The sequence below is a fragment of the Neoarius graeffei genome, chromosome 21 (assembly GCF_027579695.1).
Source record: "Neoarius graeffei isolate fNeoGra1 chromosome 21, fNeoGra1.pri, whole genome shotgun sequence".
NCBI classification, from domain to species: Eukaryota; Metazoa; Chordata; class Actinopteri; order Siluriformes; family Ariidae; genus Neoarius; species Neoarius graeffei.
This window is the reverse complement of record NC_083589.1, coordinates 61,140,173-61,153,138: the sequence shown is the minus strand read 5'-3', so window position 1 is coordinate 61,153,138 and position 12,966 is coordinate 61,140,173. Positions and strand designations below refer to the sequence as shown.

Genomic DNA, 12,966 nt, shown 5'->3' with positions numbered 1-12,966 from the left:
CCCCCAAAGATGAGCCAGACTTGTGCAAGTTAACCATTCTTAGTCTGAGATCTTGATCAATTTCTTTAGATTTACCCATGTTGTGTACAAGGAAGCACTGTGTTTGAGGTGTTCCTTAAAATACAATCACAGGTGTGTGTCTCAGGTGTGTCTCCAATTAATTCAAATGTTGCCAATTAACCTATCAGAAGCTTCCAAAGACATGACATCATCATCTGGGCGTTCCTACATTGTTTAAAGGCACACAAACTGCAGTGTATGTAAACTTCTGATTTGATAAAAGCAATTAAAATATTGAATAAAAAACTCCTTCTCTGATTAATTTGGCATTAAGTACATTGAAATAATTTTAAATATTCAGACAGACATGAAAAAGTTAAAGTGAATGTCTGATTTCATGTCTGACTATGAGAAAAAAAAAAGATTGTGTCTTTTCCTAAAGTGTATGTAAATATACGGTTTCAACTGTAAATGGTGACATTTCTAGATGTACTGAGGTAAAGTTTGGTGTTCCACAAGGTTCTGTCTTGGGTCCACTGCTTTTTTCTTTATATATATTCCCTCTGGGTGATATTATTTGTAAACATTGTATTAGTTTCCACTGTTATGCTGATGACACACAGTTGTATGTTTCTGCAAAACCTGATGAGAGACACCAGCTTAATAGAATTGAGGAATGTGTAAAGGACATGAGACACTGGATGCTTATTAACTTCCTTCTGCTTAACTCTGACAAGACTGAAGTACTTGTACTAGGACCACATGCAGCTAGAAGTAAGTTTTCTGATTACACAGTGACTCTGGATGGCCTTTCTGTTTCTTCACGTGCAGCAGTAAAAGACCTCAGAGTGATTATTGACCCCAGTCTTTCATTCGAAACTCACATTGATAACATCACCCGGATAGCTTTCTTTCATCTCAGAAATATTGCAAAGATAAGAAATTTAATGTCACTACATGATGTGGAAAAACTAGTTCATGCTTTTGTTACCTCCAGGTTGGATTATTGTAATGCCTTACTGTCTGGATGTTCCAATAAGTGCATAAACAAGCTCCAGTTAGTTCAAAATGCAGCAGCAAGAGTCCTTACTAGAACTAGAAAATATGACCACATCACCCCTGTCTTATCCACACTGCGTTGGCTCCCAATCAAATTTCATATTGATTATAAAATACTACTATTGACCTTTAAAGCACTGAATGTTCTCGCACCACAGTACCTGAGTGAACTTCTGCTCCTCTATGACCCGCCACGCCTACTTAGATCAAAAGGTGCAGGCTATCTGCTGGTACCTCGTATAGTGAAGGCTACATCAGGGGGCGGAGCCTTTTCTTACAAAGCCCCACAGTTATGGAACAGCCTTCCAAGTAGTGTTTGGGAATCAGACACAGTCTCAGCGTTTAAGTCTCGGCTGAAAACAGATCTGTTTAGTCAAGCCTTGTGTTAATGGTGTTTATGAGGTAAAGGAGTAGATCTGGAGGATCCTCAGACAGAGTGTTTTGGTAAACTGGGATGTATGGATGCTGTCAGTCCCCACTCGCTTGCTCACTCGAGTTTGTTGACGGTGTAGTGGCTGCTGCTTTATGTCCCGGGGCCCCTCATGCCTGTGTTACCTTCTGGCTCTCCCCTTTTAGTTATGATGTCATAGTTAGTTGCCGGAGTCCCTGCTTGTACTCAGTGCAATATGTATACTGCTCCTACTTATTCAGGTGACATTGGGCATACCTAACAACCTGTTTTTTCTCTCTCTTCTCCCCCCCCCCCAAATCTTTCCCTCTGAGTTACATGTCGGTCCTGGGATTGAGATGCTGGCCTCTTCTGCTCCTCGGACCTGCCTGGTCCATCCTGGTGCCCTGTGTCTGGTTGGAGTCTCATAGCATCGCTCCTGTGGATGGCGGCCCCATGTGGACAGTTGGGGGTTGCGCCTGGAGGACGCTCTGGACTCTTGCAGTGGTGTTTTTGTGGCTGGGGACTGCAGTTAACTTGCTGACTTTAGGACTGCAGTTGACTTGCTGACTTTGGGACTGCGGTTGTCGTGAACGGTTTTGCACTCGGGTTTCCATTGGTGGGGGGTTTATAGCATCAACGAAGCTGACTTTGTTAGGACTGTTTTCATTCTTCTTGAGATTTCAATTGTTTTGACATGTGCCTTTGTTTTGGTTTGGTCATGTCTCCACCCCTGTTCTGTCATTGGTTTGTTACCCATTATGCTCAGTGTCTCTTGATTATGGATGTTCCTTGCTTGTTCCTTCCTGCCAGTGAGTAAAACGATGAGTATTGTATTCAGTGCTAGAGGACTTGGCCCCTGCAGTAGCTAAAGGATGATAAATTGCCCTTTAGGGTGCCTTTACAGTGGAGAAAATATGATGCTCTAATGGCTGCCTTTCAAATAGAAAAATAAATAAATAAACTTGAGAAAACATGAAACATGAAGTGCTTTCCAGGGTTCCCTTTGATTGGTGAAAATAAGATGTAGTGCCCTATAGTCTCCCTTACATCTGAGAGAATAAGGTCAAGTGCCCTATAAGCTACCCAACACATGAAAGAATGAGATAAAGTGCCCTATAGGTTTCCCTACACATGAAAGAATGAGATGACATGCCCAATTAACTCCTCTACATGTGATAAAATGGGATGGTGTGCCCTATAGGTTTCCTTACATGTGAGACAATGAGACAACATACCCTATCGTCTCATCTACATGTGATAAAATGAGATGATGTGTCCAATAGGCTTTCCATACATGTAAGAAAATAACATGAAGTGCCCTATAGTCTCCCCTACATGTGATAAAATGACATGAAGTGCCCTACAGTCTCCCCTACGTGTGATATGTGTCCAGTAGACTTCCCATACATGTGAGAAAACAACACTTACAGTAATGCTTTTATGGCTGAGGACTACAGTTAACTTGCTAACTTTAGGACTGCAGTTGTCATGAACAGTTTTGCACTCAAGTTTCCATCAATGAAGAGTTTATAACATCAACGAAACTGACTTCATGTTAAAACTGTTAATGTTATAGTTATGTTGTCTGTTGTTGCCCAAATGAGGATGGGTTCCCTTTTGAGTCTGGTTCCTCTCGAGGTTTCTTCCTCGTGTCATCTGAGGGAGTTTTTCTTTGCCACCGTTGCCACAGGCTTGCTCATTGGGGATAGATTCGGGATAAAATTAGCTCATGTTTTAAGTTGTTCAAATTCTGTAAAGCTGCTTTGCGACAATGTTTATTGTTAAAAGCGCGATACAAATAAGCTTGACTTTACTTGACTTGAATACACTTGGAGGAGATGATAAGTGTCCTCTTCCACATGTATGAGCTCAGAAACACCACAATTGCTTAGTGTCACTCGGATTGACCAGGGAGAGAGTAATGCCATCCTTTCCATGAAGACAGTATGGCCAATTTTGCTCTTTCAGACTCTTGACCATGAACAGCTGTGGCACTGTCAGGTTTTACAGTCTCCAGGACGGTAAGGTAAGCATCGCTTTTCTGTTATGTCACCCAGGAGCCAAGCCAAATATGTTTCTATTGCACTTGGCTTATGTTTTGGATAAAGGTGGATACGTCATATCTGTGATTGGACCCACTGTCCCAATGAAAATATGTAAAGATACAGAATAAGGACAGAGACATTTTCATCAGAAGGGCATCTCTAAAGCACCTTGTCATGTGGAACCACATGAAAGATCCACCCCTTTTAAATTTATTTCCTTTCTGAGAAAGACAGACATCAACGCACCTGACAAGCCCTTAATCAGCCCATCAAACTGACAGAACAGAAAAAAAGATTTCCTTCTAATTTCAGTTCAGGTTTAACTTTGTGACATGCCACATGAAAAGTCATCTCACCTTTTCTCCTTTTATGCCAGTGAGGCCTTTAGAACCCTAGGACAACGAAAACATCCATAAGATCTTGTGTTAGTGTTAATGTTCTATGCATAAAACAGATTTAAAATAAGTTTTAGTGCTTAAGGATTCATAAAAATACCCACAAGTATTCATTAATGCCTTAATTACAGATATCAAAGTTCAGAAATGGATGCACTATATCACATTTTGTGTCACTGTACCATGAGTCCCGGTGGCCCTCTGGCCCCCACAGTGCCTTTGGTGCCCTACAATAAAAAAAAGTCTTAAGAATGAATTAAAATGCACTTGGAATGAGTATAAAACCTTCTACCACTGTGCCACAGATACTATTACACTGTTCATATGACTCTCACGTTACCCTGCGGCCTGGAAGTCCAGCCACGCCCCTCTCTCCTGGCTCCCCCGGGATGCTGTCACCCTGGTAACAAATAATAGATGGCTGATTTTCTCAAGAAGTGACCTTTGAATACAAGAATGCCTCACAGCCTAAAGTCCACTTCACACGGTGATGAGGAGGAGGAAGGTGAAGGAGGCAAAGAAGAACCCACAGATCACAACTTCAGGATTTATTTTAATTCTTGGACTTGGGAAGTGTCAAAAGCAACTATAAGACGCCATGTCCATAGCAACAAGGTGTATGGAAGTGTTACATGAAAGAAGCTTTTACAGAATACAATCCGCAAACTTGGAGATAACTGTAGAGGATCATAGACACTTTTTGTTCAGGAAACTGAAATGGCCGTTGAAATGGCAAAACAGTGGTTGATTGTTGATTTGTTTGGCTGTTTGGAGATCTATGTGTGCCTAAGTTTTAACTTCCTTACTGAAGGAACCTTTTTCTTAACAAAATTCACGACATCATGAGATCCTCTTGACCACCATTTGCAAAAAACCCAACAAAACAAAACAAAAAAAAACTAGACTGCATTTCCATAGAGAACATGCAACATGTGCTTGCTCAGCTGAGCAAGAGGGACAGCAGAGGGACTTGATCTACAAAGAGTGTATTTGGCATGTTTTAAAACAGAGATTTTAGAGCGCTGTGCTGTTAAGAGCTAGCATGCTAATGGCTAACATGCTAACTGTTAGCATGCTAACCTGTTAAGGCTAATATGCTAACTGTTAACATGCTTATATGCTAACTGTTAACATGCTTATATGCTAATGACTAACATGCTAGCAGCTAGCCTGCTAACATGCTAAGATAACATGCTAAGGCTAATATGCTAACTGTTAGTATGCTTATATGCTAATGACTAACATGCTAGCAGCTAACCTGCTAACATGCTAAGCTAACATGCTAAGGCTAATATGCTAACTGCTAGCAGACCAAAAGCTAGCATGCTAACAGCTAGCATGCTAATGTTTAACATGTTAACAGTTAGCATGCTAATATGCTAATGGATAACATGGTAACTCTTAAAATGCTAACATGCTAAGGCTAATACACAAACTGCTAGCATGCTAATATGCAAACAGTTAACATGCTAACAGCTAACATGCTAAGGCCAATATGCTAACTGATAGCATGCTAATATGCTAACAGCTAACATCTAGCCTGCTAACACATTAAAGTTAACATGCTAACTGTTAGCATGCCAAAAGCTAGCATGCTAACATGCTAATGTTTAGCATGTTAACAGAGCATGCTAATATGCTAACGGCTAACATGGTAACTATTCGAATGCTAACACATTAAGGCTAATATGCAAACTGCTAGCATGCTAATATGCAAACAGCAAACATGCTAACAGCTAGCATACCAAGAACAATATGCTAACTGCTAGCATGCTTATATGCTAACGACTAACATGTTAACAGCTAGCCTGCTAACATGCTAAAGCTAACATGCTAAGGTTAACATGCTAACTGTTAGCATGCCAAAAGCTAGTATGCTAACATACTAACTGTTAGCATACTAACATGTTATGGCTAACATGCTAACTGTTAGCATGCTAACATGCTAAGGCTAATATGCAAACTGCTAGCATGCTAATATGCAAACAATGAACATGCTAACAGCTAGCATGCTAAGGCCAATATGCTAACATGCTAATGGATAACATGCTAACAGTTAGCCTGCTAACATGCTAAAGCTAACATGCTAACTGTTAACATGCCAAAAGCCAGCATGCTAACATACTAACTGCTAGCATGCTAACACAGTAAGGCTAGTATGCTAATGGATAACATGCTAACAGCTAGCATGTTAATATGCTAAAGCTAGCATGCTAAGGCTAACATCCTAACTACTAGTGTGTGTGTGTGTGTGTGTGTGTGAAACCCTCTTGACCACCATTCGGAAAAAAAAAAAATTCCCCCAAACCTTACTGAGACGACAGGAATCACATGCTGTGGACTGCTTACAAGGAACAAGGAAACGTCCCCAAACCGAGTATAACATATATAAGGATCACTGATGCTGTGGGGCTGTTTTGTGACTGGCTGGTGGTCCAGGGGCTCTTGTAAAGAAAAATGACATCATTTTTGTGGTCTGAACTGAAGACGGCAGTACACACAAGCGCAAACCCAAGATCTAGCTCGATAAACTTTATAAGAGAAAAGCAATCGCTGCTATTCTTGCTTATGTTCATGAAAGGTGCCAATTTTAAAAAAATTATTGTTGACTGTCCAAATGGCTGAAATAAACCTTTTACCTTGTCGCCTTTCACTCCTGGTGGACCTGGAATCCCCTGTTAAAAAAAAAAATCAGGCTGCAATATATATCTAAATATTCCATACTTTATTTCTTTATTTCTGTTACTTTACTTCTTTTCCCGGATGTCCAGATGCACCAGGAGAGCCAGGTGATCCATTTTTTCCTCGTCTTCCTCTGTCACCCTAAATGTGATGAAAAATATCTCTTTAATAAAACCACTGATTTAATCTAAAGCACATTATGCCAAGACTATGGTTTATGTGGTTTATTTAAGATTATGAATTATTTGGTATCTACAGTGAAATCAATAGAAATATGTAGCTGAAAGGGTGAGGAATGTCAGGGTTTTTTTTTTCTCTCAAGGACAAAAGAGTACGCTTACCGGTTTACCTGACTCTCCAGGGTCTCCTGGTTCACCTCTTTGACCTGGTGTTCCTGCGATTCCAGGGTTGCCCTGGATGCCCTGGATGCCCTGTGCTCCAGGAGGTCCTGGTTCTCCAGGCTCACCCTGGAGTAACAACATTCAACAGAAACCAGAGTAAACACAGCAGTACTCTCAGAAAACAAAACAAACAAACAAAAAAAAATACAGCAGCAAACACCGATGAAGATCCCAAGCACCTCCGGTACACCAAATCTGGTATGAATCCAACAAACTGCCTAGGTGGAGAACATCAAAATGTCACACGTGTCAAAAGGCACAAAACAAAAAAAACTCACTTCCTGTTGATTATGCCTAATACAATGTACTTTACAATTTTGTTCGTCTTGGGGCACCGCACACACCTACCAAATTTGACATGGATAGGTGAAACTACGGTATATACTGGGCAAAAGGCTCAATGACATGGGGGCGGTATGGAGTCCCCTGGACACACCTGTGGCCAAGCCTCTATCCCTGAGTCACAGTGGCCAGGACTGATGTATGCACCAAATTTCATGAGTTTTCACCCATGGGAACCACCTCAAAAATGGCCAAGTCTTGAAGAAAAAGAAGAATAAGAAGAAGAAGAGGAATAATCCTGGGCAGGATGGTGGTGTAGTGGTTAGCACTGTTGTCTCACAGCAAGAAGGTTCTGGATTCGAGCCCAGTGGTCAACAGGGGCCTTTCTGTGCGGAGTTTGCATGTTCTCCCCGTGTCCGCGTGGGTTTCCTCCGGGTGCTCCGGTTTCCCCCACAGTCCAAAGACATGCAGGTTAGGATGACTCTAAATTGAGCGTAGGTGTGAATGTGAATGATTGTCTGTGTCTGTGTGTCAGCCCTGTGATGACCTGGCAACTTGTCCAGGGTGAACCTCGCCTCTTACCCATAGTCAGCTGGGATAGGATCCAGCTTGCCCATGACCCCGCACAGGATAAGTGGCTGCGGATAATGGATGGATGGGTGGAATCCTTAGGAAATCAATAGGGCCTTGCAACTCGGTGCAGCACTCTCTGGTGGACACTGGAGGCTGCACACCTCTGGTGCTCAGGCCCTAATAAACTGTACTATTGCTCGTCACTGGGGTGGTACTCTCAAGGGTGTGTCTTTTGTAACTTCAGCAGACTTTTATCTATGGAACATACCTGATTCAATTAGTGAATTAGCAGCCCTTCCTGCGCTGAAGCAGGTGTGTTATGTTAGAAAATGTGCAGGACAGTGAATTCTCCTTGTAGGACAAGGTTTGGGAACCTGTGCACTAGACCGTAAATCAAGGGGTTTTGAAGACCTACTGCCCTGAAGAGATGGTCTGTATGTTTTTTATACCCTTAATACACCCAAACTGATGTTAGATTGTAGATTTTCTCCTCTTTCAATCTGCGATGGTTTTATTAAAGGTTCATGCTTACAGCCTAGATGTTCCCTCTCCAGGTTCCATTTCTCCAGCTACAGTAAACACTTCCTTCCATAAAGGAGATTTTATTGATCATCAAGGCGTGTTCCCTTGTCTGTTTGAGCTGTTGATTCGTCCACCTCGGGCCCAAGGGAAAGTCATTCACGAAGGAATCCAGGGTCTCTTTCTGGGTGAACCCCAACACATATATACATTAGAACACAGTGAAACTCTTTCTTTGGATATCCCTGCTTGTTAGGAAGCTTGAGTCAGAATCCAGAGTCACCCAATGGGCTGTGCTCAAGGTCCCAACAGTGGCAGTAAGGCAGTGCTGGGACTTGAACTTCCAACCTACTAAATCATTGAGCCATCACTGCCCATAAAGGTGTTAGGGGAGACAGTTGGGGAATTTGCAAAGGTCAGCACAGCTGGAGTGCAAAGGCTGAGCCTTGTCTTGGGTGAAACACCTTTTTGATCATGAAATCATGTCTGCCAGGTAAGTATTCGACCACATGGGCTTGGGTGCTCAAGTTAAAGGCATTTCTCTATCTCTAGAGCACCTGTACTTACCAAAAATAAACTCACTTATAGAGGACCGCTTCAAGGTATGATCTCAAGGCTTGAATATAAAGGAATTTGTTAAATTAATTTAAAATATCATAATATTCTAAACTAGGCCTGAAGACACGTCCAGTCTCACAATGCTTTCTGTATTGTCTTGGACTTGACTGAGACTTATTGGTATTTGTATTTGGACTTATTTTGGTCTTGGGTGTTGGGTTCCCTAAATATGGTCTTAGTTGAACAAAAGTTTGTAAGAAAAAAAAAATCTTTGCATTGTCCTTTATTTTCCCATGCACAAAGTCTGAAAGAAGTCATTCCTCCTTCTACAAGACAGCCTAAACATTGGCACAGTGCATGAATGAAACAAAGACTTGGCCTCGAAAAGGATTTGATGGTTTTCGATCTCAATCTTGACTTGGATGCATTTTTATTTAGACTTGACCTTGACTTGGCTTTGATCCTCATCTTGGACTTGACAGTAGTGCTCTTGACGATCACCCAATTCTACACCGATCAGGGGCGGGTTTCCCAAAAGCATCGTAGCACAGAGATCATCGTTAAATGGTAGAGCGAGCATCACAATGAACACTCTCTCCTAGTTAAGATGCTCTTAGCGTTAAGAGACTTTTGGGAAACCCACCCCGGCTCATTATCAGAGCCTTATGAAGTTGCTGTTATGTGTTGTGAGTATGGAAATTTCCAGACTTTCCAGTGTGCAGGATTTGAGCTGGGAACCCTCGTGCCTTAATGGACTTCTAAAGGTTCACTTCACTAACTTTCCCAGGTGAACAACAAACACACAACATATTGAAGATACAAAAGACACATCACTGATGATAATACACCCAGTGACAAAAAAGCTATACTTTGCTAATTTTCCTTCTGAGAGTGAAAAAATTAGGTGATAGAGGTGTTTTACCTTTTGCCCAGGTGGACCAGCCTGACCAACAGGACCACGGTGTCCTATTCCAGGCTCACCCTTGAAGAACACATCGACATTTCACTCAAAGATCTAAAACATTCACCTCAATAGAAGTTAGCTGTTTTCCATTATCAGGTTTAACATAAAGATACCTTTTGTCCTTTTTCCCCAATCTCACCCTGTACGAACACAAAAGGCAACAGGAACACATTATTACTGGCTGCTTTTTAGACACAAATAAAACTTTCATCTTATGATTTAATTATTACTGCTAATTATAGCATTGTATTTGTACGACAGTAAATTTAAAAGGAAATATAGGCAGTTATCAGAGCAAGCAAAGTAAATCCTCTGAGCATAAGGGGTTAATTAGAAGGAAAGCAGAAAAGTTTCTGAAGAACGCCTTTTGCTATCAGCAATGAAAATGAGAGAATGAGGGAATTATAAATATTCAGATTAAACGCTCCGGGTTGTGATAAAATAAAAATAGCACTCTGAGGACATCAAAGCTAATGGAGTGAGGCTGCTGTTCTGCCCGCCCAGATTGATTGACAGTAATAATTTCCCAACATGACAAACAGGGGGCGGATGATGTCACACGTGTGGGTGGGACTGAACCAAATAAGGAAACAAGAACTATGAGATCGAGTGAATGGGAGATTCGTAATCACCTTGGGTCCTGGGAGACCATTTTCACCTGGAGGTCCCTTTAGAAGAAAACAACGTTTCACACTGAATATTTATACTGTATAACATTAAACTGTATATAAGCTAATTTCTGTTGGTTTGGTGAATCGAAGTGATGATCATTTCATGAATTTTATTTATTTTACGACTGCATTTTGCTGTAGTGCTCATCACATGACCTGTATGATGAACTTCCTACCTTCAGAAATTCATACTGAGAGATGTGGGCCCTCATGTCTTCTTCTCTGTCCATCTCTCCCATCCTTTCCCTCATCTCCCATTCCATCCTCTGTCTCTCCACTACATCCTCTCTCTCCATCTCTTGCTCTATCTCCGCAACTGCCTCCCTTTCTGACTCCTCCTCTCTCTCACGTTCAAGCTCCATCCACTCCCTCTCCATCTCCATCCTATCTCTCTCTCTCTCTTCATCCCAGTCCTCATTCTTGTTCTCCTCGCTCCTCTGCTCGTCTCTGTCTCTTGAGCTCTGCTCGTCTCTGTCTCTTGCCCGTATCCCTTGTTCATGTTCCTCCTCTGCGTCCCACTTGGTCACCTCTCTCTCTCTTTCAGCCTGCCTCTCCACTTCTCTTTCTACTTCAATTTCAAGATCTGTTTCCTTGTATATTTCAGCCTCGGTTTCTGGTTCCTTGTATTCCGGCTTCTTTTTCTACAACGAGAGTGAAGAAAACGGTAACAGTTGCACAAAATGATACAAATCCTTGTTTATTTATTTATTCATCAGAAGGAGTCAAACACACTTACTCTCTGTTTCTTTTTCTTTCTTGCACTACTTGAGGGCTAGAAAAAAGAAATGTGAGGAGGAAGAGGTTTATCATCATTACATGTTGCTTTTTATATGACTAGATTTGATTTTATATCGTGAGCTATGAGGTATCTGATAGCGTCACCAAAACACAGGCTGTATTACCTCATAATCAGGTAAGGGGGCACTCCTCTTCACTTTAGGCATTGCTCCATGCGCATCAGAACTGGACACGACCCCCTGAAAACATCCATACAATGGCAAACGCTCTTCACAAACCCACCATATAGTAATCTGCTTCATTCTTTTAATCTTGTAAAAACTCAATTTTTTATTTTTTTCTTCTGTTTATTTAAAACAATCAGTTACAAAGTTAAAAAAGCAAGACAAATAAAAAAAGAACCATCAATAAATAAATCACACTATCTCACACTGACCTAAAGAGACACATATACACACACATCCATGAAATACAGATACAGACAGACAGACAGACCGACAGAGTAAACTCACGGATTAAGTAATGGAATTAGCTGGAGATTGTTGACACTATGTGCAAGACTAGTGTAAGATCCGACTGACAGTGAGAGAGGGGCAGGGCATGAGACTTGGTGAATGCTAGGTATGCATGCGTGTCTATGTGTTGGAGGGTTTTAATTACCCTCTTTATTGCCGCGGCTGTTTATGATCCAGTCAGCAACAAAAGCCAACAAAATCCACAGCCAAGCCGACCATGCTGCTGCGGCCATTTATGCACCAATTCAGCAAAATATACCCTCTAATCTAAAGCTATTATAAAGGAATTCCAAACTTTTTCGAAATGTGAGGGTTGGTTTGGAGTGTTATATTTTCCATAGATGTATATTCCTTGCCTGCGATAACCTGGCGACTTGTCCAGGGTGTACCCCGCCTCTCGCCCATAATCAGCTGGGATAGGCTCCAGCTTGCCTGCAACCCTGTACAGGATAAGCGGCTACAGATAATGGATGGATGGATGGGCATATTCCTTGAGAAGGTTGCACCATTGCATAATGTTTAATTTATTCTTTGTTTTCCGGTTTAGGAGAACTGTTTTCTTGGCAATAGTTATGGCAATTAGGATAGGTCTAGGATTTGAGATTGGTGGGTTTATTACTGACAGGTCTCCAAGTAGGCAGAAAGATGGAGACTGGGATACTATATTTTGTAATAATTGATAATTTGTTGATGATTACTTCCCAGAAACAATTAATTGGAAGGCAAAGCCAGATGGAGTGAAAATCGTTATCTGGGATGTTTTGTTTGCAGTGCAAACATGTGTCAGAGTCTGTGAAACCCATTCTGTACAAACTGTTTTGGGTGTAATGTGTTCTGTGGATTATCTTATACTGTATTAGCTGTAAACTGGTATTGCTGGTCATTGTGGAGATGTTCCTAGAGATTTAGGTCCAACTTTCTGTGTCAAGGGTAATTGACAGGTCTTTCTCCCAGGCTTTAATTGGGAAGGAGGTTGTTAAATCTACAGTAGAAATTAGTTTGTATAATTTTGAAAGGCTCTTCCTCGGGTTGATTAATTTGGTGATTTCATCTATTAATAAGGATGGGTGTAAGCTGTTATTTGATACATTGATCTTAGATTTTAGAACAGACCTTAATCAAAGGTATTGAAAGTATTGTGCTTTCCCAACATTGTATTTCTCTTCCAATTGT

The 12,966-nt window shown here is 41.3% G+C and overlaps 1 protein-coding gene across 10 annotated transcripts in view; it reads right to left on the bottom strand.

The window, feature by feature from the left end:
• The window catches only part of col7a1l (collagen type VII alpha 1-like), a 277,370-nt gene that overhangs the window by 27,653 nt on the left and 236,751 nt on the right, over positions 1-12,966 (bottom strand). For all 10 annotated transcript variants that reach the window (XM_060903444.1, XM_060903446.1, XM_060903447.1 and 7 more), the window contains 12 exons: positions 11,443-11,517; positions 11,277-11,312; positions 10,717-11,181; positions 10,502-10,537; positions 9,983-10,009; positions 9,828-9,887; positions 6,914-7,039; positions 6,642-6,713; positions 6,530-6,565; positions 4,231-4,290; positions 4,073-4,117; positions 3,852-3,887 (listed from right to left, as the gene is read on the bottom strand). In XM_060903444.1, coding sequence (XP_060759427.1) covers positions 3,852-3,887; positions 4,073-4,117; positions 4,231-4,290; positions 6,530-6,565; positions 6,642-6,713; positions 6,914-7,039; positions 9,828-9,887; positions 9,983-10,009; positions 10,502-10,537; positions 10,717-11,181; positions 11,277-11,312; positions 11,443-11,517 — 1,074 coding nt within the window. The remainder of the gene's footprint in view (positions 1-3,851; positions 3,888-4,072; positions 4,118-4,230; positions 4,291-6,529; positions 6,566-6,641; positions 6,714-6,913; positions 7,040-9,827; positions 9,888-9,982; positions 10,010-10,501; positions 10,538-10,716; positions 11,182-11,276; positions 11,313-11,442; positions 11,518-12,966) is intronic.